This window comes from Leptodactylus fuscus, chromosome 5, assembly GCF_031893055.1.
Source record: "Leptodactylus fuscus isolate aLepFus1 chromosome 5, aLepFus1.hap2, whole genome shotgun sequence".
In the NCBI taxonomy this organism is placed as follows: Eukaryota; Metazoa; Chordata; class Amphibia; order Anura; family Leptodactylidae; genus Leptodactylus; species Leptodactylus fuscus.
Window position 1 is genome coordinate 96,376,151 of NC_134269.1, and position 26,144 is coordinate 96,402,294.

The 26,144-nt window shown below is 39.2% G+C and overlaps 1 protein-coding gene across 2 annotated transcripts; it reads left to right on the top strand.

Annotated features, from left to right (window-relative positions):
• The first annotated feature begins 1,011 nt into the window (after positions 1-1,011).
• CHRNB4 (cholinergic receptor nicotinic beta 4 subunit) lies at positions 1,012-24,889 on the top strand. Of its 2 annotated transcripts, XM_075273843.1 has the most exons (6): positions 1,012-1,367; positions 11,086-11,231; positions 14,880-14,924; positions 17,460-17,569; positions 21,818-22,766; positions 24,565-24,889. In XM_075273843.1, the coding sequence occupies exons 1-6, from the start codon at positions 1,316-1,318 to the stop codon at positions 24,703-24,705; spliced, it is 1,443 nt and encodes a 480-aa protein (XP_075129944.1). In that variant the 5' UTR covers positions 1,012-1,315; the 3' UTR covers positions 24,706-24,889. The 2 variants fall into 2 exon arrangements, with proteins under 2 accessions (XP_075129944.1, XP_075129945.1); XM_075273844.1 differs by lacking the exon at positions 14,880-14,924.
• The last annotated feature ends 1,255 nt before the right edge of the window (positions 24,890-26,144 follow it).

A 26,144-nucleotide genomic window follows, 5' to 3' on the forward strand; every position in this document is an offset into this window, starting at 1 on the left:
ACTAGTATGTCGGTAAAGGATTAAATAGATAACAAAATGAACCTTCACTTTATTGTTGACTGCTTGTATATACAAGGTAATGTTTGGGAACAAGGATTATTACAAATACTCATTAAGCCAATAACTGGTTTATTTAAAGTGCCCTCCAGATCTGTGCCTTGGACCTACCCAGCTACTTCATGGAATATTTTAACTATGAAACAAATGTTTGAACATAAGAGTTTACGTAAGACTTCACATCCACAGGTACAGGGAATGCACTTAGTGTTAGTGCCGCCATCACAAAGCTGCTCTTCTGGCCTGTAAAAGAATAATGTGACAATGCCTTCAAATAGTGTTTACTTGAACTCTTGCGCTTCGAACTATTCTGCAAGTAACAAGGGCATAGAGGCTTGGTACCTAAGATAAATCATGTAGTCATCAGTTAGTAAGTCACCAACAGACCACTAGAGGGCGTCCCACGATAACTTAGTGTGGAAGATGTACTGTAACACTAAGCAAAAAAGGTCAGGATGCTCAGTGCACAGCAGCAAACAGCTGAATGCTCTGCTGAGAGACAGAAAGCCTCTTACCTGTGTCTCTCTTATAACAGGACGAATGAACAAGCGGGAGAATCAGGGACAGTATGTGGCACTTGGCGGCAGGAACTTTCTACACCGCATGTGCAGAAAGTTTGTATAGGCGCTGGCTGCACACAGCTATTTCTAGCAGGGAGGGGAGGATCTAGGACAAGGTTTCTACTATGTCTCCAAAATTTTCAACAATTTTAAGATGACCATAATTATTATAGGGAACTAAGAGGAACAGTCCTGAGTTGCTTATTCGCCTGTCCCAGGAGAGCACAATAAGGCGAGAGTGGGAAAGAGGAAGAGGCTGTGTTCATTTACAGTATGTTATAAAAGAGCGAACCACTTAATCCTACATTTGCTTCATGAGATGGATTAACCTCTTCATGTACTGCTGCTATGGATATAATGGAATGAATGAATGTGTGATCTAGTGAGTGTGTTCTCACAGTGCAGAGATATTTGCGGTACTACACGGACAATAACCATCCAGAGGAAGCTTATCCCATACACCTGCTGCCCTGCCACCCTGCAGGCACTTACCTCCTGCTGGAGCTACGAACCTCCTCTGTGCCATCCCCTCTTTGCTGTTTACAAACTTTAGCTGCTGTTGTCTATGTGATCCTACAGTCAGATAATCCACCTGCCAGCTCCCTTTATCGTGGAGCCTGATAATTCCCCATCCTGAGCCAGCAGACTCAATTACCGGACCACCCTGGTGCCAGGCTATAGGACGCATCTGATGTACCATGGAGGATTTCACCGCCCTATTGTTTGTTGCTGCTCTTCTTCTTATAGACTGTGAGTAATGTAGACTTCATTCTTTTTTGTTACTGAGATGGGTGATAACAATACCGTTGACATGATGTATGGTTCTTCCTTGAATGAAGCAAAGCTAGCAAGAAATGCACTTATTCAGAACAGCACTATAGATACGGCACATGTCAGGGCACAGAATGTAGAGGAACACAAACAGTCTAATAGGTAAGTAAACTGCAATATATACCATACGGTTGTAGAATATGGTCATTCCTATATTTGTGCCAGGCATTTTGATGTCACCCTGCTTTGTTGGCAGAATGATATACATCAGATTAGAAATCTCTAAGAATTTAAAATAATGTAGTATAGATACCAGACTTTAATAGCAGCTTTCTGTTTGTAGGCATTTGTCAGTAATTCCTTAGACATGTCATTGACATTAACCAGGTAACACGCATTCCACACAGAGTCAGAGCATTATAAAATACAGGCAGTGGTTACCTTGTTATTATCTGTACACATCTGAGGGACATGACATGGGCTGCTATTTAGAAGACATTTATCTTCATATATCCATAATACTCCGTTTTCTGTTCGATCTTCAAGCTTCTCTATGCATTTGATGCTTGCTTTCCTCTTTTCCCTTGAACTCTTTTGAGCACCACTGTCTTTTCCAGTTTGCTGAGTCTTAATACATTATGACCTAAAATAAGACTGCTCTAGCGTTTTCATTTGAGCATCATGCGGAAGATTAAGCTTGACTTGGTCAAGAATTTGCTTGTTTTCACGTTGTCTGTAAGTCTTTGGCTGCATCAAAGTTAAATTCATGCCCCGAATGATTTCAATTTAATATAATTTACCTTAACATTCCGCTTATTCTGGTGCAGGTCTGTAGACTCTTGAAGTACCCAGATATAAACTATCCATATACATATAGCTAGCTATACATGGTCAGCATACATTTTCCATTGAGGAGAGAGCTAGAATATCCCTCTCTTGATTTATAAAATTTACAGTAAAGAATATTAAAACTAATAGGACCCTAGTTTTAGCTTTCCTGTAATATTATATTGATTCACCATATGCATTATAATGTCTTAATGTGTTACAGAGGATAGTGTTGGCAGTGATATAGGATCAGGATCATTCACGTAGACAATGCTGACATCTAGTGGCCTATAACATGTATGTAAATTGTACCGAAAGTACAAGTGTTCCGAAAACAATGAATGAATAGTATTCATTCATTTTATCAAGTATTGTATATGCGGTGCATTTTGGATGTAATACATAGGAAAAAGCTTGTTCTTCACTGCAATAAGGTTAAAACATAATGATATAGACATATTCTGTACAGCAGAATCATTGTACATTAGATAAGTTTCCTTTGTTTTATTCTCTATAATGTGAACATCCTAAAAGGGATTTCTTCACCAATAACATTGATAGCATATTGATTAGAACACAACAACACAATTAAAAGGGAATATATCTTCTATATTGTTTTACTAATGAAATCTTTTTCCCTTCTGATTGTAAATTTTGCAGTCTGTTTTCTGTACATGTTTATGGTGGCAGCCATCTTGGCCTGAGCTGCTCTTATCAGCATATATATGCTTTACAGCAGTCACGTGTACCAAGGAGATAATTATAGGTATGCTTTGTGACCTGTGCAGAGATCATTGAGTAGTGGATACGGTGAGACCACTACCTATTGTGTATGGTGGCCCTATGTTATCTATATATTGACGGTACCATTTATGGCAATCCTGCCGGTGCTGATAAGAAATCTATAGAACATGAAGAGTCAGCCTATTATTAGGCTTAGAAATTAGAGTGAAAACTACAGTATTTTAAGAATTTTTTCAACGTGGACACTAACAGAGATTATAGAGAAACATCAACAACATTTCTTAAAAAATATATTTCAAATGGGAATATGATTTAAAAAGTATAATAGGAAGGTTACATTTGGAAGTGAATGGGGCAGTAGTGTAATTCTTCTGCAGATTTGGTGGGCATATGCGCTGCATCAGAATGAAGTACATGGTCCTGTTGAATTTATGGATGTGTTCTATTCATGACGGATCCATTTTTCAAGTAAGAACATGAATCCCAATTTCATGGATCAAAAAAAGAGCAAGTGTCGTTTTCTTTTTCTAGGCATCCATTTAAAATCAATGAAGAACAGAGGCAGAACTCCTCTATGGAAAATACTAGTGTGAATAAGTCTTATACAAATCTCATCCACATTCTGCAAATAAAACAGCATATCAATTTCCCTGTGACTTTCCACCAATATAGGTTTTTTTGTTTGGTTATTAAATATTTTTTTTTAAACAAAAAAATAGTTTCCCCTCTCTGTTAACATTTTTTATATAGCGGATGCATAGATAAAACCTGCCATGTGCACTAGTGGCAGCTTTTATTCTGTTATTTTATTCATTCCATTATTTCATTTTGTCTTTATTTATTGCAATTTTATAAATTGCCTCCCCATAAAATATATTAAAAAGGACATTTCCCAATTACATTATTCTTACAGCTGATGTTCCTGTAACTGGGGCTACATATAAGCAGCTTAGGGCGGGTTTACACCTGCGCCCAGTCTCCGCTTTCAGTTTTCCATCTTCTGCCCGAGAAACTGGACAGGAGACAGAAACAGGCAGTCAGTTTTCAAACCCATTCATTTGAATGGGTTTACAAAGTGTCTGCCCGTGAGCGCCCGTAAGCGTTTTCTGGTCTTCGTGGCGAAACCATTTTTTTTAACCAGACACAAAGTTGGACATGCAGGACTTTGTGTCCGGTTAAAAAGAAACGGTTTTGTCGCAGAGACCAGAAGACGCTCAGAGGCGGAGACTGTCTGCCGGGTTTCCATTTCCTGTCAGCAGAAGACGGAAACCCACAAAGCAGACACCGGGCACAGATGTGAACCCGCCGTTATGCAGTTACTTGGCACCCAGCGATCATGTGATTATGGCTAGAGGAGCAGGAAGCATCATGATGGTTCACTTATTAGTATCTTTATACACAGACTAGATGTACCATTGGTTTGACCTATGTGGGTCCATACTTTTACATACTGACAATGTCACAAGTGAGTTTCACGTAACTTATCAATTTTTATGAATATGTAACAAAAGCAGCAGTTAATATATAGGTAAAATTCTATAGAATCTAGAAAATTATTATCTCAGAGGTTAAAATCAAATTAAGAAATCTAAATGTGCAAAATGAATTGCAAAATACATAATCTATTTTGCTCTAAGACAGGGTGAATTATATTGCTTAGACTTCAATCACATATTGGAGGCTCCAGTAAGCCTTTGTCTCAGATTCTCTCAAAAATCCTGGACTGAACAGTGTAGCAAGCTTTGGTATCTTGTCTTGTAAAATGACAGACAATATAACAGAAACCCAAGGTACCCCATTATAGTTAAAGGGGTTGTCCAGTTTAAGCAAATAAACAGTATTGTTTGTACAAGGAAAAGTAGTGCAACTTTCCAATATACCTTCTGTATCAATTCCTCATGGTTTTCTAGATCTCTGCTTGCTGTCATTCTGTTTACTTCCAGTGGATACAAATCAGTCCATAGTCATGTGATGGATTGTAGGTGGTCATGTGATGGACTGTCGGTGGTCATGTGATGTACAGTCCATGGTCATGTGATGGACACAAGGGTGCACTGCTCATTATAAGACACATGTTTCATTATTGAGATGTGACTATGGACTGATTTGCATGCAGTTTTCTTCATTGTGCATGCACTAGATAGCCAGTGCATTTTTTTGTTTGTGGGTTTCCAAGGACCAATACACTAGTTGCAGGAAGTTCTGGATGTCAGCAAACCATGTGTATAGTCAAGAGTACAGTCAGCACCGCACCTCCCATGAGGCGACCTGAAGCGACCGCTTCAGGCGGCGCTATGCCAGGGCCTCGGGAGGGCGGCATTTTTACTGACCTAAGCCAGTCCAGGACAAGCTGTCCTGGACTGGCTTAGTGTCACCGTGTCTGCAGCCCGACATGGGAAGCGAGCGGTGTATTGGGGCGGCCCTGCTGGACGCAGCGCTGCTCCAGCGGCTGCCCCTCACACTCAGGCAGAGAGCAGGTCCTCTCCCTGCCTGCGAACGCCGCTCACTCCGCCACGCCCCCTTTCCACTCAACCCTGCCCACTTCCGCTCGGCCCCACCCCTTTCTTGTGACCCCACCTCTCAGCCCCGCCCCTCCTCGGGGGGGGGGGGGTGGCTTTCTGACGCCGCTTCAGGCGGCAGAAAGCCCAGGTTCACCCCTGAGTACAGTGTAATGTTTGCAGGCACAAAAGGATGTAAGACATATGTAGGAGGATTTCCACCAATGAAACTAGCCTTGTTGCATAGTTGTTTTGTTTAGTTTTAGGTCAGAGATCCTTGCAAACCCCATCCTGATGTCCGCTGTAATACTTACTTTACATATGACACTTGCTCAGAAAATTATATAAAAACATTCAGAAATCAATAACCAACAACCAATGTATATGGGGTTAAGGATGAGGAAATAGAAAGAGGAGCCTGCCCAAGGAAAGGGGAATGGACACCCCACTCGATCTTTTGAGTTGATTAGAGTTGAAGACAATATGGCAGGCTTGGGATGTTGGACCTATTGATCCAAGACACCCAAATTCTGCAGGCGAGTATCAGAAATGGTGGCATTCATTTTTTCATGAAGCTGTAACATCTCTGCCTGTTCGGGTCACTGCGCCAGCCTCTGCTCACTTGCTGCGGTGCAGGAGGCGTGTGCTGTTTAATTTCTTGCTTAGAGTTTTTGGTTGCACTGTGTGAACACGGCTCTAGTTCTGTAATTGATTTTCCACCACACCCGTCTTCTGCCCTTGTTTGCCTCTGTTCTTGAAGTGGTTAATTTTAGCCTTGCCCTGTGATTGACAGCCTATCCACCTATCAACTCCAGGGCGGGTTCTTCCTCCCTATTTATTCTTGGGTCTCATTCACATTGGGGCTTGCTATTGCCTTATGCGTGCTGGCTTTTCTCTTGCTGTTTGTTCTTGTATTATGATTCTTGACCTCTGGCTTTCCCTATTGACTACTCTTTTGGATATCAATCTTGACACTGCATTGCACAGCTGTTACTGACCCTTGGCTAGTTGACCTCCCTTGTTGTTGTTTGTCTTGTCCTCGTTTTGTGTGTCACGTATTTAGGAAGGGTTTTGTCGTCCAGTTGTCGCCTATTACATAGGATAGGACTGGCAAGCAGGAAAGGACAGTGGGGAGTTTCAGACCAGGGCTCACTGTCTCCTGTGCCCCTTTCCCAGGGTTTCCAGCAGCTACTGGGGAATTGCTCCTATTACAGTTCCCTTACAGAAGCATTATGGAATCTTCTTGGCACACAACATGGGTCAGGGAGAGGATACCTGTAGCCATCAGAATGTAATGGAGTAATTTATGATGGACATATTTAAGGCTAACTGGCTTAAGGCTTAACTGAAAAATTAAGGCAGACAATTGGAACATGTGGCCAAAAAGCCATTGTGCCAGCCTGTGAATTCCTGATGGGCATGTGGGCAAGACCATCAGAGTAGTGCATAAGGAATTACAACCTCTAATACAGAGGGGTGAAACTGTAGATTAGAAACTGTGTAATCTATGGGGGACCAATTAGGCCCTATGAAGAATTGTCTGTGATGTTTAACACAGCAGAGACGTCTTGGCAGTGTCTGCAATCTCTGATCATAAAGATCTTGTGGCAGTGTCTGCAATCTCTGATCATAGAGACCCCGTGGCATTGTCTGCAATCTCTGATCATAGAGACCCTGTGGGATTGTCTGCAATCTCTGATCATAGAGATCTCGTGGCAGTGTCTGCAATCTCTGATCATAGAGATCTCGTGGCAGTGTCTGTAATCTCTGATCATAGAGACCCCGTGGCATTGTCTGCAATCTCTGATCATAGAGACCCTGTGGGATTGTCTGCAATCTCTGATCATAGAGATCTCGTGGCAGTGTCTGCAATCTCTGATCATAGAGATCTCGTGGCAGTGTCTGTAATCTCTGATCATAGAGACCCCGTGGCATTGTCTGCAATCTCTGATCATAGAGATCTCGTAGCAGTGTCTGCAATCTCTGAACATAGAGACCTCGTGGCAGTGCCTGCAATCTCTGATCATAGAAACCTCGCGACAGTGACTGTAATCTCTGATCATAGAGACCCTGTGGGATTGTCTGCAATCTCTGATCATAGAGATCTCGTGGTAGTGTCTGCAATCTCTGATCATAGAGATCTCATGGCAGTGTCTGCAATCTCTGATCATAGAGACCTCGTGGTAGTGTCTGCAATCTCTGATCATAGAGATCTCGTGGTAGTGTCTGCAATCTCTGATCATAGAGATCTCATGGCAGTGTCTGCAATCTCTGATCATAGAGACCTCGTGGTAGTGTCTGCAATCTCTGATCATAGAGATCTCGTGGTAGTGTCTGCAATCTCTGATCATAGAGATCTCATGACAGTGTCTGCAGTCTCTGATCACAGACACTTAACACCCCAAATGACGTGGTCAGATGTGACTACACATCTGAGGGATTCCAAACCCTTTCAATTTCCAAACGATCACCTTCTGAAGGTTCCCAGGGCAGCCATAGCAATTTTACTATTGAAGTCTACCTGCAGCAAGACTCAGTAGTAATACAGCAATTTTAACATAGGCTGTTATACAGAAGTATTTTAGTCGTAGGATATTTTTGGTACAATGATGGAGGTTCAAGCCACCTGGGGAGATTAAGCTGAGGGCCCATGTTGTGAAAATGCTGCAGCAAAAAAGGTTTCGTTTTACATTACCTGCAAAGTGGATGGGATTCTGGCTAATCCTATCTACACATTGCAGAAACAAATCTTGCATTTTTGTAAATTGCAGCATACCGATTATACCTACTGAAATGCTGACATTTTCCGTATAGGTATAATAGAGGCAGAAATTCTGCAGATGAAAATTGTTCTGTGAAAAACGCTGCACAAAAAAAAGAAAAACTCAATGCATTTTCGCCATAATCTTTTCCATAATGTTTTTCCACTGTGGCTTGGTACATGGAGCCTTAGCCTAAGGGTCCATTTACACAGAGGAAAATTGATGCTTTATTTGCCACTGAATCTTCAGCGCTGAAAAAAAGCCCCCAATTGATTTCAAAGGGCTCTGCTAGCTTTTTTTCCACTAGCGGAATTTTCCAAAATAACGCGGCATATACACTCGTAACTGCCATTGAAATCAATGGGATCTTTTTGAGCGCTCAAACTCTGACATGCCGTATACGTGCCAGATCACTCTCCATTTTACATCGTGTGAATGCACCCTAAGGGTCCATTCACACTGAGTTTTTTAGCGAGGAAAAAATCTGCTTCAGGAATTAGGAAATGTTTTTTTCCTCCATCACAGTGTGTGGAACTTGAAAAAAACGCTAGCATTTTTTTCATGTGGTTTTTGCCAATTCCACGTGGATTTTCTGCCTCCCATTGACTTTGTTGGTTTTTGCAGGCAGAATCCACCTGAAGGAAGCTTTTTTTACCGGAAAAAAAGCTAGCGGAACCCATAGAACTCTAAGCGGAGGCGTTTTTTTCACGTTGATTCTGACACCAAAATCCTCACCAAAAAAACTCTGTGTGAATGGACCCTAAAAGGATTTTTTTAATGTTTCTTAAAGTATTCAATCAAAAATTCAAAAAATCACATCCCTTTCCTGAGAATACAAAAATAAAAATTAACATAAACTCGTTAGTGTAGACACAAAATGCCTGGATTATATAAATCTAAACTTTTTTTTCCCACTATGTGACTTATCATAAGGATTAAATATAAAGATACCTGATTTGCTGTTCATTTCACCTTCCCAAAAAAATAACTAATAAGTGATCTCGGTGTGAGACATTGTCCAAAATAGTATATGAGAAAACTACCTTATGCCCTGTAAAAAGAAGCACCACACAGTGAAAAAAATATATATATATATATATATATATATATATATATATGGATTCACAAAATGGCAGCAAAAACAAATTTTTGGTTTTTTTTCAAAGATTTTTGTTTTTATTTATTGAAACATGAGAAAGACATATAAAGTTGGTATTGCTGTGATCGTACTGATCCAGAGAACAAAGGGAGTTTATCAATTTTACTGCACAGGGGACATTGCAGAAACAAAACCTGTCAGAAAATGTTTTTTTCCCCCTCCTCTGAATTTTATTCCACCTTCCTAATACCATTAGGGTGCATTCAGATGACGTAAAGTAGCGCTGATTCTGGCATGATAACTCGTGGCAGAATCAGCGCTGAAAAAAAGACTCCCATTGACTTCAATGGGTTACGTTTTCCACACAGAACACATTGAAATGAATGGGAGGCTTTTTAACCCATTGCTTCCTATGTGTTCCGCGCGGAAAACGGATCCCATTGAAGTCAATGGGAGGCGTTTTTTCCACGCGGAAATTCTGCGCCAAATAAAGCACCATTTTCCTCCATGTGAATGGACCCTTAAATCTATAATTTGTCCTGCAAAATGTGAGCCCTCAAAATATTCTGTAAACAGAAAAATAAGAATTATGGATTATGTAAGGCATGAAGTAAAAAAATTTCTGCAGCATAAAAGGGTTATTGGTGCTGTCGGGTGCTGTTAGTGGCCATAACATGAAAGATATAGCACTATCTTGATGTTCATTGTCCAGGTCCTGTGATGGAGCTGTACAGCAGAAGAAACAACACCGATGTGAACAAAGCCTTGTTTATGTGCATGTATAAATCTTATGAAGTGGCTCTTATTGAAGTTTGTATAATATGTGAGATGGAAAGGTTACTGAGCTCTTCAAAGGCCTCTGACTCATTGATTTAAGGACAGGCGTCTACACACACAATATTCACTAAATCATTCTTTCCAGTTATTTTAATCTGATGCATCTTTGTTAGGTATATATTTGAGCTACCTAATATATAGTTACATCCGAGGGGAACTTATCACTTTATTAAAAAAAAAAAAAATTCTAAGTGGAATAAAATTTACCATAAATCATTAACTACTCATTTACTAGTCTTTACCATGAACTACAGGTAAAAAATAACAAAACAAGACTTCAGGACAGAGACAAGTAGTATGAAGAACAGAAACCATCCAGATCACAATGTATACAGGCAAAACGGGTGGTGTAAATGTTACTAGGCTAATACTATAAATGACAGGCTTCAAAGCCTCTTGCCCATCTCCATAAGATATTATCTTGCATTGCCTTGCACTATGACTTCAGTCTCTGCTATTTTCATGTTATAGGTAATTCTTATTTACTAGGCCACACATAATGCTGAAGATTTCTAGTTTAGTGTCTGTTATAATTGGAATTAGAGACAGAAACTACCAAGGGGTGCAATCTCTGTTTACACAAGTGCCAATACAGATGACTATATAATAAATGCATAGAGAAATATAAATCTGCCATGTTAATAAAGCATCCGCTATATACATTGAAACATTGCAGCAATTTTTATCATATCTTACACATTTTTCCCCATTATACTATTGTATGTAAACATACATCTATTCACCTTATTAAAGTTGGTACCCAATGTGTCTGCTCCATCTCTATCTCACATTAGAATATATAAGTAGTCAGACACGTTATTCAATATCTGTGATATAAATGTTGAGGAATGATAAATATTCTTTGTTATATACTGTTAAGCAAATGATTAAATAATGCTATATCTATGTTCTGTCATCCAATTATCTAGATAGCAAAGCGGCGGATTCAGAAGAGAGATTAATGGACACGCTTTTAAGTAAACACAGATATAATAAACTCATCCGTCCTGCATATAATAATACACAACTGGTCTCCATCCAGCTCCAGTTATCACTCGCTCAACTCATCAGCGTGGTAAGTGTTTATTACATGTCTATAATACATTACAAGTATGCTGTTTTCCTTGTTTGTTGGTTATTTATTTTCTATTATTTATAGAACATATCCCATAGCACTGTTAGGGTATGTTCACACAGAGTTTTTTGCAGGTTGATTTTGAGGCGGAATCCACCTCAAAACTGCCTCCCATTCATTTCAATGGGAGCCAGCAGCAGTTTTTTTTTTTCCTCTGGCTGATTCTTTCAGCTAGAGGGAAAAAAAGCAACATGACCTATCTTAGGGCGGATTTCACTTTGAAGACCCGTTGAAATCAACGGAGGCGAAAAAAATGCAACACTTTTTTTTAACGTGGCTTCTGCAAAAACGGCAAGCATTTTTTTTTACAGGGAAGCTTCCAAGTCCATACAGTGTGCTGGAGAAAATGTTAAAAACAGGAGCAAAAAGCGCATTGAAAACTGTGCCGAAAAAGCTTCATTCAGAATTCAGTTAGTTTGTTAGGTCACATGACTACATGCTAGAAATAAACCATTGCCTGATTCCAAGGCCAACCTGTAGAATTTTGTAAGTAGACATTAATTCATTAAATCTATGTCTGAAGAATGGAGAATATAACGTGTTGTCAGCGACCAACAGTTTTTTTCCACAATGTTTTGTCAGACCTGAGCCATCAACCTAATGTAAAAAAATCCTGAGAAGTGTAATTCAGGTTTAACATCACTGAGGTAACAAGTAGCTAGCTTCGCTTTTTTCCCATCCAATATAGATCTATATCTGGAACGATGAGAACAATAAAAGATCAGACGTTTACCACAAATGTAGCCTTATGCTTGTAAGCCCTGGAATACAAACCATGTTGAAATCTGTAGAGATGCCCTTTAATGTGCCCCTTGTATATGTAGCATGGCGGAGTGACTGTAATCTGGGCAGGGGTAATCACATTAGGAGCAGCCTTATTATGTTAGCATCTAGTACATGTTCCTCTCCCTGAGAGATTGCATCTGTTTGCTGTCATGTTTTGTGTTCTGCTCTTTGCTATCCAGATGTCGGTGCTTGTTTTATTCTTGTTTCTGTCACTGATAGGTATCATTTTGCTGACAGTGCCCAGCATGAACCTCGAGTCTCCATGTGTCACATATACAAAAGCCCTTAAGGACATCTGCTAAGAAATGTCCTGTGACATTTCATACCTAGGATGATGTGACACATCAGAAGGGAAGGTTAAAGGCTGAAGACGACTCTCTGAAGGAATATGTCTTACTTCTTGTCATTCTGATATGCTAATAGTTTTGTCAGCAAGTCTCATCTGTACTGTATATTGAGATGCATTATTATTATTATTATTATTATTATTATTATTATTATTATTAATAAAGTTCTCTGACAGACTAATGCAGATGATTTTCAGCATCACAAGACAACCCTGAGGCAGTTTTAGGTCTTTTAGATTTAATTATATCTGGATGATGTCCATAGCTCATGGCATGTATATACAATAAGTATATTATTACATCACATATCAAAGAAAAAGGTCAAGGGGAAAATCTTAAGATTAAAAATGTTTCCATTGTAAAAAGATGGTGACATGTACCTTGGGGTATACTAGGAAAAAAAGTTTCCCTTCAGTTCTCGGAAACATTTGCTAGTAGTATATTTGATATGCTTCAATTGATGTACATGGTGGCTCAGTGGTTAGCACTGCAGCCTTGCAGCTACTGGAGTCCTGGGTTCAAATCCTGCCAGGAACAACATCTGGAAGGAGTTTGTATGTTCTCCCCGTGTTTGCGTTGATTTCCTCCCATTCTACAAAGACATACTGATAGGAAAAAATAAATAAATGTACATAGTATAGCGCTCAATAAGAGAAACAAATTAGCAGTCTTGTAGTTATGATATCTTTTAATGAGTAACTACAATAAAATCTGTTACAAAGCAAGTTTTGGAGACACCTCAGGTCTCTTCATCTGGCATGGTAACATATTGTAACATCTTTTATTTCAGTTAGCCATTTAAAGGTCTTATAACTACAAGACATTTCGTAACTGGTTAACATAGTTACATTGTTTTTACTCTCGACTCAATTTATGTATACATTTTTTATGGATTTCCCACATGGACATACAAGGTTAGTTTGTATGTTATATGATTTCATAGTGCACACCTGTATATGACATGTCATTTGGAAAGCCCTGAGTTATTGTAACATCTTGTGTTTTCTTTTGCTTCATCCTTAGGGATCTAAGGAATTTCTTCTGTACCATTTTATTGGTATTTATTATTATTTTTTTATATGTGATGTAATAACATACGTTACTGTAATTGGTTTCCTTACCCTCATGGTGTTGCTCTTCAGCACCATCCTTGGTCACATGCCCTATAAGAACATCATGGAGGGAGGAACTAATTGGAACTCTCCAGAGAGGAGAGCTACCATGTCCTAGGTGGTCACTTGTCCAGTTTTATTTTTAGAAGGGATTATGGTGATGAAACAGTCTCTTTTGTTTAAAACTGGTTGTTTTAGTTTGGACAAATGGTAACAATTTTTTTAGGACACTGTTCCAATCTATGAACCCCATTTACTTGAATGTAGTACCAAACGCCGCCCATAGGCAAGCAAGCATCACTTCAGTAAAATTAGCAGACATCTTTTTTTTCTAAATTCATAGGACTGCCTTAAGTAGAGTTAGATGCTACAAGAGAAGGCTGATGTCTTCATATCCTCATATTTTCTGAATATGATATGCAGTATAGAGGTACTTTGCAGAAATGTGCTTCCTATTGCAAATCTCTCTCATTATTAAGCACATTAAGACGCTGTTTTCTTCCAGAGCTCCAAAGTGACTGTATTTGGAAGAAGCCGTCTAATTGATGTAATGTAGTATGTTTCTAGGGTAGCTCTTATAAAACAGTAAGTTACTTTCCAATGAAATTACGAAGTCTATTAGATTTCATATGCATTATGTACTTTATTGAATTTAACTACAAGCTCTGTTCTCTGACTCAGACTACATGCTATTGTGTAATTGTAAAGTCCAACAACATTTCATTCAATACTTGGTAAATATTTGCTTATTTGTAACAAATGTCAGAGCTGTATCTTGCTATTGAATCATTTTGGCGACTCAGCTGGCAGAAAGCACATTATAGCTTAGATGTAACCCCAATACTTCTCAGATGATCCGAGCATATGGCCAGTAAAATGGCATTAAACATTTCTATATCTAATTTAAACTGATAGAAGTTCATTTGTGAAATGTTTTCTATCCTTCATAATTAGGAAATTGGTGATGATGGATTTCTTTGTTAATAATGTCAAAGCTCTCATTTACATTAGAAACAAGTTCTCCTTGCAGATGAGCCGCTGCTAGAGATGTCTGGCACTGGCTTACTCCACTCTCAAAATAAAATCACATACATGCCCAAGCTGAACCAAACATGTATGTGTATGTAGGAATAGCGGGAAATAGCTGTCGACCAAATTAATATTTGGCTGACTGATATTGAAGGTACATGGGCACCTTTTCAACACTGAAGACAATAATTCATCACACAACCATAAGAAATGGAATATAGTATGGTTATTTAAAGACATGCTCAAATATACCACCTATTATATGATATCAATATATTATTTTCTTACATATCGGTTTGTCCCCTTTGTCCTAGAACGAACGAGAACAAATCATGACAACTAATGTGTGGCTCAACCAGGCAAGTATAATTCTCCTTCATTGTTAACAGCCTGAAACATTGCAATCTGTTGATTCTAATGAACATGAGGGGCATAAATTGAAGGGGTGTAGAGGGTGCAGTCGCATCGGGACCCAGGATCCTTAGGGGGGTTCATAAGCACTGGCATCAGTATTTAGATTGCAGCTTCCATCTGGCCCATAAGCCATAGAGACCCAAAGATTACCCTAACCACATTAAGGTTGATTAAACTCCTTAGCACCTGTAATCATCTCTATCAAGAATTCACTGTAGGGATGAGGTAGGGGGCCCCCGGATAAAATATTGCACTGGGGCCCATAAGATTTTAGTTATGCCACTGATGAACATGCAATAATCAGTCCATCGAGCGTGGATCAGGGAGGTCTCCAAGTCCCGTTCCCAGGTGTAGTAAAGTCCAATTTGAGTTGAGAGGGTGGAGCGTTCCGACCAAGGTATATAAAAGAAATGGAGCTTCTATCAGCCACCCTATGTAAACACAATCTTTTAAAACTAGTGGTGGAGTCAGGGTTAAGTGGGGAGAGTGATAGCAAGTGGAAATTCTGAGTAGTCCTTGAGGTTTCTGCGGAAGGTGGGGAATGTGTGCAAATGAAATAGTCTTTGGTAGAGAACCACCAATCATAGAGGAAGTCATTGTAAAGCCTGAACCTGGCTTGTCTCCACCAATAAAACACCTCTCGAGATAGAGTTATAAAATAGAGGGAGTAGTGGTGATATCGAGCTTTTGTAACCTAAATCTAAAACAGACTTTCTACCATAGGTGCAGCAAATAGTTGGTTACTTTAGTATTTGCTGGAATTGGGTGGAAGGGCATTGTGGGGTGCGCAGGAGGCTGTAATGAGGCAAGGGCAACCACGGACAATTCTAAGGCTACCCACTGTGGGCAGTCCACCTCGTCATAGATGGCGTAGCGTTATGAAAGCCTGGCAGCAACATAGTATTTATAAAGATTATGAATAGAGATGAGCAAACACTGTTCGGATCAGCCGATCCGAACAGCACGCTCCCATAGAAATGAATGGAAGCACCTGTGACGCCGGCCGGTGGCAAAGTCAGCATCACAGGTGCTTCCATTCATTTCTATGGGTGCATGCTGTTCGGATCGGCTGATCCGAACAGTGTTCGCTCATCTCTAATTATGAACTGATAGACCACCCAGTCTCTTATGGTCCATTTCCAGATCTGCTAGCACTTATATGCTCGTATAAAGTATTCATACCCCTTGAACTTTTTCACATTTTCTCACCTTACAACCACAAACTTTAATATACTTTATTGAGATTTTAAGTGATAGACCAACACAAAGTAGCAGATAATTGTGAAGTGGAAGAAATGATACATGGTTTTCAAAATTGTAATCAAATAAAGAACTGAAAAGTGTGATGCAAAAGTATTCAGCCCCCCAGAGTCTCCTTTCATTGCAGTTACCACAACCCAGATGGAGGGAACCGGACGATGGAAGTAGTTTAGGTGGATGGCCATGTCTTGATAGGTTTGCAGTTGTAGAATACTTTTTTCATTTTTGGATGATGGATTGAACATTGAACCTCTAGGACTCTCGAAGCTTGGGATATGTTTTTATAACCTAACACTGCTTTAAATTTCTTCACAACTTTATCTTTGACTTGTCTGGTGAGTTCCTTTGTCTTCATGATGCTGTTTGTTCACTAGTGTTCTCTAACAAACCACTGAGGCCTTCACAGAACAGATACTGAGACTAAATTACACACATCTGGACTCTATTAACTCATTAAGTGACTTCTGAAAGCAATTGATTTCACTGGATTTTATTTAGTAGAATCAGAGTACAGGGGGATGAATACTTTTGTACATCACACTTTCCAGATTTTTATTTGGTTACAGTTTTGTAAACCATGTATCATTTTTCTTCCACTCCACAATTACCTGCTACTTTGTGTTGGCCTGTCACTTATAATCGCAATAAAATACATTTAAGTTTATGGTTGTAAGTTGACAAAATGTGAAAAAATTCAAGGGGTATGAATACTTTTGTAAGCCACTGTACAATTAAAGCTTTCCCTCTGTAGGCCACATAGAGAAGAGGAGGTCAAAGTCAATATATGACATCAGTGTGATGAAGGCAACATGTGTCGTGCAGCAGGAAACATCACATCAGCTTCACCCATAGTCCAAGCATTAGCATCACCCACCTGTGACAGGTTCAATACCATGCAGTGGTGACATGTAGCCCATGGTCAGAGCATCCCTGCTGCAAAGGAAATGACTGTAAAACTCTAATTATTTATAAGTAACGAGCTGAAAAAGATGATATGGAAACTTCTTATGATTGTATATAGTGTTTATCTATAACATTGTGTAAATCCATAGTTAGTTTCGTCTGATGAATGTTATGGTATTATTACTATTATTACAATGATAATGCAGAGAAGGAAATTTTCATGTAATTTATAATGTCATTGTTTAAATAAGTAAATATGCCAGGTTTATGTGCAAACTAAGGTAGAGAATAATAGGTTTTGATTTTCTCTTTTTTAGGAGTGGATAGATTATCGCTTGACCTGGAACCCAGCTGAATATGATGGCATACGGAAACTTCGCATCCCATCAAAACAGATTTGGCTGCCAGACATTGTGCTTTACAACAAGTAATAACTTTAGATTTGCAGGTTGATATATTCTTTGGTGATTCAAACAAATCATAACTTTATTTAAGATTAAAATGTGTCTGTCACCAAAACCTAGCCTATAAAGCCAGCCCTGCAGATAAGTAGGTTAGAGTCACCTGAATCAAACGGTAATGAAAATGTTTTCCTCTTGTGAATCGGTGCTTCTTCTTGTGAATCGGTTGACATATTGCCATTTTTGTCAATATACAATTGAGGTCTTTGGAGAAGTGAGATCGTTGCCACTTACCTCTTTGGGGCAAATAAACCTCTAAAGCTCATTTGCATATTGACAAAAATTGTGATATGTTGAGTTTTCCACTAGTGGAAAAAAAGCTAGCAGAATCATTAAAATCAATGCGAAGCTTTTTTTTCCACGTGGAAAATTCCACACCACATTCCTCACCATTTTCCTCTGTGTGAATAGACCCTTAGGGTAAGTTCACGCTTGGTTTTTCAGTCAGGATTAGCTGTATCCGCCTCAAAATCCTGACCAAAAAGACGTTTCCCATTGGAATCAATGGGAGCTAGTCAGTTCTTTCCGGGAGCCGTTTGTTCCGCTCCTGGAAAAAGAAGCAAGATGCTCATTCTTCAGGCAAATTCGCCTCGCATTTCAGCCTGAAGGCACTCCGTCCTTCCGACTAGGCCCATTCATTGGGCCTAATCTGGAGCGGAGTGCGTTACTGGATGTTTGTACAGTGCACCGGCATTCAGTTGGGGCTACCTGTTATTTGGCCCGGAACCCATGTAAGTAGCCATTTTTAAATTTGTAGATAATTAAATGTTAATTTTTTTTTGCAAATATAAGTAATTAACCCCTTCCCGCCGATGGCATTTTTTGATTTTCCTTTTTCATTTTTGACTCCCCTCCTTCTAAACCCCATAACTTTTTTATTTCTCCGCTCCCAGAGCCATATGAGGTCTTAATTTTTGCGGGACAAATTTTTCTTCATGTTGCTACCATTAATTATTCTATATAATGTACTGGGAAGCAGGAAAAAAATTCAGAATGGGGTGGATTTGAAGAAAAAATGCATTTCTGCGACTTTCTTACGGGCTTTGGTTTTACGGCGTTCACTGTGCAGCCAAAATGACATGTCCCCTGTATTCTGTGTTTCGGTACGGTTCCAGGGATACCAAATTTATATGGTTTTATTTACATTTTGACCCCTAAAAAAAATTCCAAAACTGTGTTAAAAATTTTTTTTTCTAAAAGTCGCCATATTCCGACGGCCGTAACTTTTTTATACGTAAGTGTACGGGGATGCATAGGGCGTCTTTTTTTGTGGGGTCGGGTGTACTTTTTAGTTCTACCATTTTCGGGAAATGTTATTGCTTTGATCACTTTTTATTCAAATTTTTATCAGAATCAAAACAATGAAAAAACGGCGGTTTGGCACTTTCGACTATTTTTCCCGCTACGGCGTTTACCGAACAGGAAAAATATTTTTATAGATTTGTAGAGCGGGTGATTTCGGACACGGGGATACCTAACATGTATATGTTTCACAGTTTTTAACTACTTTTATATGTGTTCTAGGGAAAGGGGGGTGATTTGAACTTTTAATTCTTTTTATATTTTTTTATATTTTTTTTTAACTTTTTTTTTTTTTTTTTTTTTTTTTTGCATTTATTAGACCCCCTAGGGGTGTTGAACCCCAGGGGGTCTGATCACTAATGCAATGCATTACAATGCTAATGCATTGCAATGCATTGCAAAAAAGCATCCTTTCTTTTGTAGGCTGCATAGACCAGCCTGCAAAAGAAAGGATTTGCAGACAAGCCTGGGAGCCTGTACAAGGCTCCCAGCTGTCATGGCAACGGGACGTCAGCCCTGGAGCATGCGATCCCGGCCAAAATGGCGGCGCCCATGGGCCGCCGGGAAAATGGCGCCTCCGGCGCCTTTGACCGCGGCGCCGGAGGGGTTAATGCCTCCGATCGGTCCGGGGACCGATCAGAGGCATTAGAGCCGGTTGTCTACTGCTTAAAGCAGTAGACACCCGGCGGCTATGGCGGCCGCCCGGCTCCCGGGCGGTCACCATAGTTACAGACCCGACATGCGCCGTACTATTACGGCGCATGTCGGGAAGGGGTTAAACATTTTACAGAGTTTTAAAGATTTTGTCTAAATATCCTGGGGTCACAGTCTGTTGTCTTGATCGGTTGCCAGTGGATACCACCATGAATGCAGGAACTTTCTAAGCTCAGAAAATCGGCCATGATTTCTTTATTGTGGCCGGGATATCTTCTCATACATGTAGTGTCCCTGCCTGATAACCCAGGTACAATAAGACAATCATAGCTGGGTTCCTGACAAGTCCCAGACTAGTTTCTGCATTAGAAAGTTTCTGCATTAGTGGTCGTATCCATTGGCATCCGATCAAGACAACAGACTGTCACCACTAAGATGGATAGAGAAAATCTTTAAAACTCTGCAGAATTTTTAACTACTTATATTTGTAAAAATGTTTAACTTTTAATTATCTATAACTATAGATATGATTATGTTCATGGGAATACTCGTTTAAGAAATGAACACGAGCTTTGGTTAATTTGAGAAAGGGGTCCCATAAACCCCAAAACATGGCAGCCAAGGTTTCTTTATTTGGGACTCCAACTGCTGTTCTCTCTCTACAAGCTCAAAGTCGTGTTGCATCTATAGTTGCACAACACCAATGGATGAGCGTACATTAATATTGTGTATGTTGGTTTTATTTGGTACTGAACGTACCCTATAAGCATACTGTTTGCTTTTCTTCCTGTGCCATCTTGTCTTATTAATGCAGAGAACGAGGCGAGAACCCATGGCAGAATCTTCAGGGGAGGGGAGAGATCACATAGGCAGTATTACTTTAGAAGAGAGGAGATTAGATATGGTAAAATATGCAAAGGGAGGGGAAATATGTACAATATTTCTAAAATACGTTTACCGTGTCACAGGTGTCCAGAGACTTTAACCTTTAACTTTAACCATAATTTTTTAACCATTTTTTTTTGCCATAAATCAATCATTTAAATAACGACAATAATTTTTGTAATGTATCTTATTAAAAAAACATGCTTTTTTTCCACGTATTTTGTTCCTCTGCACTCCTTCTTAAGCTGCTTATTCCCTCTCAGTTCACTGATAAAATCCATCTTCAAAGAAGAGACAGATTATCTTCCCAGGTTATACCTTCTCTCCATGCTCCACTCACATGATCGTGTGCTTTGTTACTGTGCAAACTGTGGTTTTCAGTTTAGCATGCTGACACATTCATTTCTATGGCTGTATTATCACAGACCCCTGTATGCGTCCGAGAATCCAGGAAAAACTCAGGACAGGTTCTATACCTGTCTATTTTGCAGCCCAAGCTCATTGACAGCAGTGAATTGGGTCATGGAGTCACGGGCGGCACATGGATATCACCCATGTGCTGTCCATGCTGTTTAAAGGGATTCTACCACTAAAACACATTTTTTTCTAGTTAACACGTCGGAATAGCCTTTAAAAAGGCTATTTGTCTCCTACCTGTGGAATTGCTCTCCGCCGCGCCGTTCGTTCAAAATACCGGTTTGTACCAGTATGCTAATTAGTTCTCTCGCAGCGATGGGGGCGTCCCCATCGCAGGAGCAGCGATGGGGGTGTCCCCATTGCAGCTCGAAAACCGACCGCAGCGCCGCCTCTCTGGTCTTCGGTGTCCTCCCCTTGCTTCTTCAGCGTCTGTCGGACGCCTGCGCAGTACGCTCCTGTTCGTCGAAGATTGCCGAACGTACTGCGCATGCGCGGAATTGCGGTGCCCGAACTATGGCTGGGACCGCAATTTCGCGCATGCTGATAAATGCAAAAAAAGTCATAAATTGGTTAGAAATATTGTTATAACTCATGACAAGGCATTCGAGCTAATTATTTAGGCTATTTGGACAAATAAAACTCCCGTAGAATACAGCAAGGGTAGCCATTGGGTTGTTGAAAGCATCTACTTATCATGTTTAAGAAATTAATGTTCATGAATATTAGGAAATTGCTGTAAAATCATTATCTACATTTCAGAGATAAATAGTTTAACTTTACAAAAAACAGGCAAAACAACTAACAATGGAATGGCTGAAGGATGTTGCTATTCAGTATATTGTAAATGGTCATAATTGTTTAGTCCACATAGGGAAAACTGTGACCTCTTATTAGAAACACTTACTGTGTTATGTTCTATTGTCATGTTCTCTAATATATACTATTTATGTTACCAGTGCTGATGGAACATATGAAGTCTCCCTGTTCACCAATGCAGTTGTACAGAATAATGGCAGCATTGCTTGGCTACCTCCAGCCATTTACAAGAGTGCATGCAAAATTGAAGTCAAGCATTTCCCCTTTGATCAACAGAACTGCACCTTAAAATTCCGTTCCTGGACTTATGACTATACAGAAATTGATCTTGTACTTGGCACAGACTCTGCCAGTATGGATGACTTTACACCAAGCGGAGAATGGGATATCATCAAACTTCCTGGAAGGAGAACAGTCAACCCTCTTGATCCAACCTATGTTGACGTTACCTATGATTTTATCATCAAGAGAAAGCCTCTCTTTTATACCATTAATTTGATTATACCATGCATCCTTATTACCTCACTAGCAATATTGGTGTTTTATCTGCCATCAGACTGTGGACAGAAGATGACCCTGTGTATATCAGTTCTCCTAGCACTGACTGTATTTCTGCTTTTAATTTCTAAAATTGTCCCGCCAACTTCTCTTGATGTCCCACTTATTGGAAAATACTTGATGTTTACAATGGTGCTGGTGACATTTTCCATTGTCACTAGTGTATGCGTTCTTAATGTCCATCATAGATCACCTAGCACACACACAATGCCACTTTGGGTAAAAAACTGTTTTTTGGAAAAACTTCCAGTCTTCCTTTTTATGAAACGCCCAGAGCACAACTTATCTGGTCAAAAACCACGGCGACAACTGTGGGCAAAGCAGACGGACGCATGTAAAAACTCTGCTTGTCTTGTTAATGCTGCAACATCTAGATCATATGATCAGAGGGTTAATGAACAGATGGAACATCATAGAAACCAAGATTTCCGATACAGGCACTCTAAAAAGTTCTCTCCACAGGTTCAAGAAGCAATGGAGGGTGTGAGCTTTATAGCAGATCACATGAAAAGTGATGATGAAGACCAAAGTGTAAGAGCCATTCTATTATTATACATGAAATACATTGTCACACATACTGGCCTGTAGTCCCCAAATGAAAATCCATAGAAGAATCTGGGAATAGATGGGTAAAACTGTATACTTTCTTAGATTGCTGTGACAGCTTTCTCGTAACTGATCAAGATCTCTTTTTATAGTTGACTGTATACTTCTAGCAAATAAAAATCTGTCCTGGTCACATGATGATGACACATGACAGAGTTCTAATAAATACTTGTCACTATAATATACCTTCATCAAAGTAGTCTATACATGGTCAGGACTGACTATAGACAGAGATACTTCAAAGCTGTGGTGAATAGATACACCAAGTTTATGTTGTAATATTTTGTTATAGAAATAATAAGCTATGATTTCTGTAACTGTAACTTCAGAAAAGTATCCAATATAGTGGAGGGATCAGGGGTGTAGCTATAGGGGGTGCAGAAATAACAATCGCCACTGGGCCTTTGAGCCTAAGAGGTCCCAGAGACCTCTCTACAATATAGGAAGACACCAGTATTATATTATATATATTATAAATATATTATATTAAGTTAGTGAAGCTGGTGAAAGGTCCTCTTTAAAGACAGTGGGGGGAATTTATTTTTGTATTTCTGAAAAATTTTGACACCCATAATTTTTGCACTGACCATTGCTATGCTGCTGTAGCCACTTTTACTAATATTGGGTGGAATGGTTCAACCCATTTAATATAATTTAAGGCAAAAAATACTGGAGCAAATTAAAACTGAAGTCTGTGGCAGCCCCCACATAGTGTAGATTTCTGCTTCTAGCGCATGGACCACCCCAAGATGCACCAAATTAATAAGAGCCATATACCTTCTAACAATTTTGGCACATCTCACTCCAACACACCTGATTATTAAGACTGGCTTACTACATGCCAGTCTTTATAAATCAGTCCCATTGTATTACACAATTATACTGTTCAAACCCACTCAAAGTATACTAAATCATGCATATTCACAAATTACATTGACTACATTAACATGGTATATTATACCATGTCTATACATTTTTGTTTACATTTATGTTGTAATGGGTTGATCCTAGTTCTATATTTTCTCTCTTATGCATGATTTTAATTATCTCTACAATTTTTTTTTTTACCTTAACTTATTGATTATCAGGAATAAATTAGAATAAAAGCTTTCTTCTTTAGTAGACCCATAAAATTGACCAGTGTGAGATCAACTTACTTTATTGCTTCTGTAATCAACACATATTACCCTTCATGGACTGAGTGGTCACACTATAAAATACAACATTACTCCCTTATAGAGATGGCAGGATAGAATGTAAAGAAGGGCTACCCAACAGTATATAGAGAGGGTTGAACATAGTAGACAACTCTTGTATTTATTATCATACGTACAAATCAAAAAGTTGCAGCAAATTATGTGTTTTTGTCTTTATGTGTTCAGATATCTGATCATGGTATTTCACAGAATGCTTAAATATCTTTATTCTGCTCATCAGCATAGGGTCTGTTCACACTAGTATTTACTGTGGGATCCTTTCCATCTGTTGCCCCAATAAGCAAAATAGCAATAACTATTGTATCCAACAAATAGAGAGAAAGCTAATAGATTAAACTCACAATGCCAATGTAAGTAGAGCTTTACTACCATGGGATGAAAGAAGTGAAGGAGAAGTCCCATCCACTAGATATCTATAGGTTAGCTTTTTCTTGTATTTTGATGGAGATTCTCGAAATAGATTTCTAAGACTATTCTAATGCACATACTATGCATGTTTCTTGCAGATCATTGAAGATTGGAAGTATGTTGCCATGGTTGTGGACAGACTCTTTCTATGGATTTTCATCATTGTATGCGTTGTAGGAACTGTTGGACTTTTCATGCAGCCACTTCTACAAAACCAGGCGCCTACTGGAAGTCATTGAAGGAAAGAACACTTTGCAATAGTACTTTACTAGTGACAATGCTTCCTCATTTATATCCTTGCCGGAGTCCAAAGGATAACTGATGATTTTCTTTGCCATGACTACATTCATGGAGATAATAAGCTCCTTTCCCAAGTAGCTTACTTTGGAATGTCTGGACTTGCTTTCCATTTATATCCAATAAAGTTTTTTTTTTAATGATGAAACGGTATTATTAATCAAATAATAAATCCATCTCTTTCTGTTGGAAAGGTTTTTATTTAGATATGTCATAATTCTCAGCTGATAAGAGTCAGGGGGCAAATGGACAAGATTCCTACCTCTGTTTTTAGTGATGTTGAAGTATTGTATAGTCATCTTTACTTTTAATTCATTGTGAGTTATGGGAAGTTATAACTATCATTCCCTGATCTCCATAGCTTCCTGCTCTTTAGAAACTGTGCCTGGCTGTGTCTGATATTACACAGTGACTCACTTGAATGGGAATGAGCTACAGCACCAAACACTGCCTATGAACTAGTGTGACACTGTCTGGCTGAGGGAACACGTTATAACGCACCTTTTGTTGTTGCAGATTTTGCTACTTTTTTTTTTTAGTCAAAGCCAGTAGTAGATTGAGTTTGTAGCCTTTAGGTCAGGACCCCACATGGCATAAACGCCGCAAAAAATCGCAGCGTTTTACAGTCAGAGCAAAGTGGATGGGGTTCTAGTGAATCCCATGCCCACTTTGCAGTAAAAAACCATGCTGCAGACATGCTGTAATTTCCAAAACCGGGTTGGCAGTTTCCCCATACAGTGGGTACGCAAAATAGACCCTTTTAAATTTTTAACTCTTTTTTTCATTGCAGCCATTTGCTAAAATCAAAAAAGTTCATTTTATTTCTCATTAATGTACATTCAGCACCCCATCCTGACAGAAAAAAAAATAGAAATGTAGATATTTTTGCAAATTTATTAAAAAAGAAAAAGCTGAAATATCACATGGTCATATGTATTCAGACCCTTTGCTGTGAACTTAACAGAATATATAAATGTTGTGTAACACTTGAGTGATGCTATGGATGATCAAAATTTTGCAAGCTAGTTTCTATTTAATAGGATATTCATTTGACAATTGATATATATTGGTAACACGATCTTTGCTATACATATGGTAGATAGTTATGATGTGACCGGACATAGGCTGAAATGCTCTGACTCTCCCCCTACTTCCATAGTACTCTCACATGGTATCTGCTTCACCACATACCATTAAAGGCGCTCTATCAACAAAATTATGCTGTATGAGCCCACATATGCGTGAATAGCCTTTAAAAAGGCTATTCAGGCACTGCTAATGTTATTTTAACCCCCCCCCCCCGTTTTAAAATGAAACCCTAAAAACATATATGTAAATTATACTTATGGTGCGCGGTGGGCGGTGATGCACGATCTGATGT

Bases quoted from the DNA above. Each gene is read 5' to 3' on its own strand.
- CHRNB4 (XM_075273843.1), top strand. From the start codon at position 1,316: ATGGAGGATTTCACCGCCCTATTGTTTGTTGCTGCTCTTCTTCTTATA. The intron at 11,232-14,879 runs GTAAGTGTTTAT...CCTTTGTCCTAG, and splicing joins TCGCTCAACTCATCAGCGTG to AACGAACGAGAACAAATCAT. The intron at 14,925-17,459 runs GCAAGTATAATT...TCTCTTTTTTAG, and splicing joins CTAATGTGTGGCTCAACCAG to GAGTGGATAGATTATCGCTT.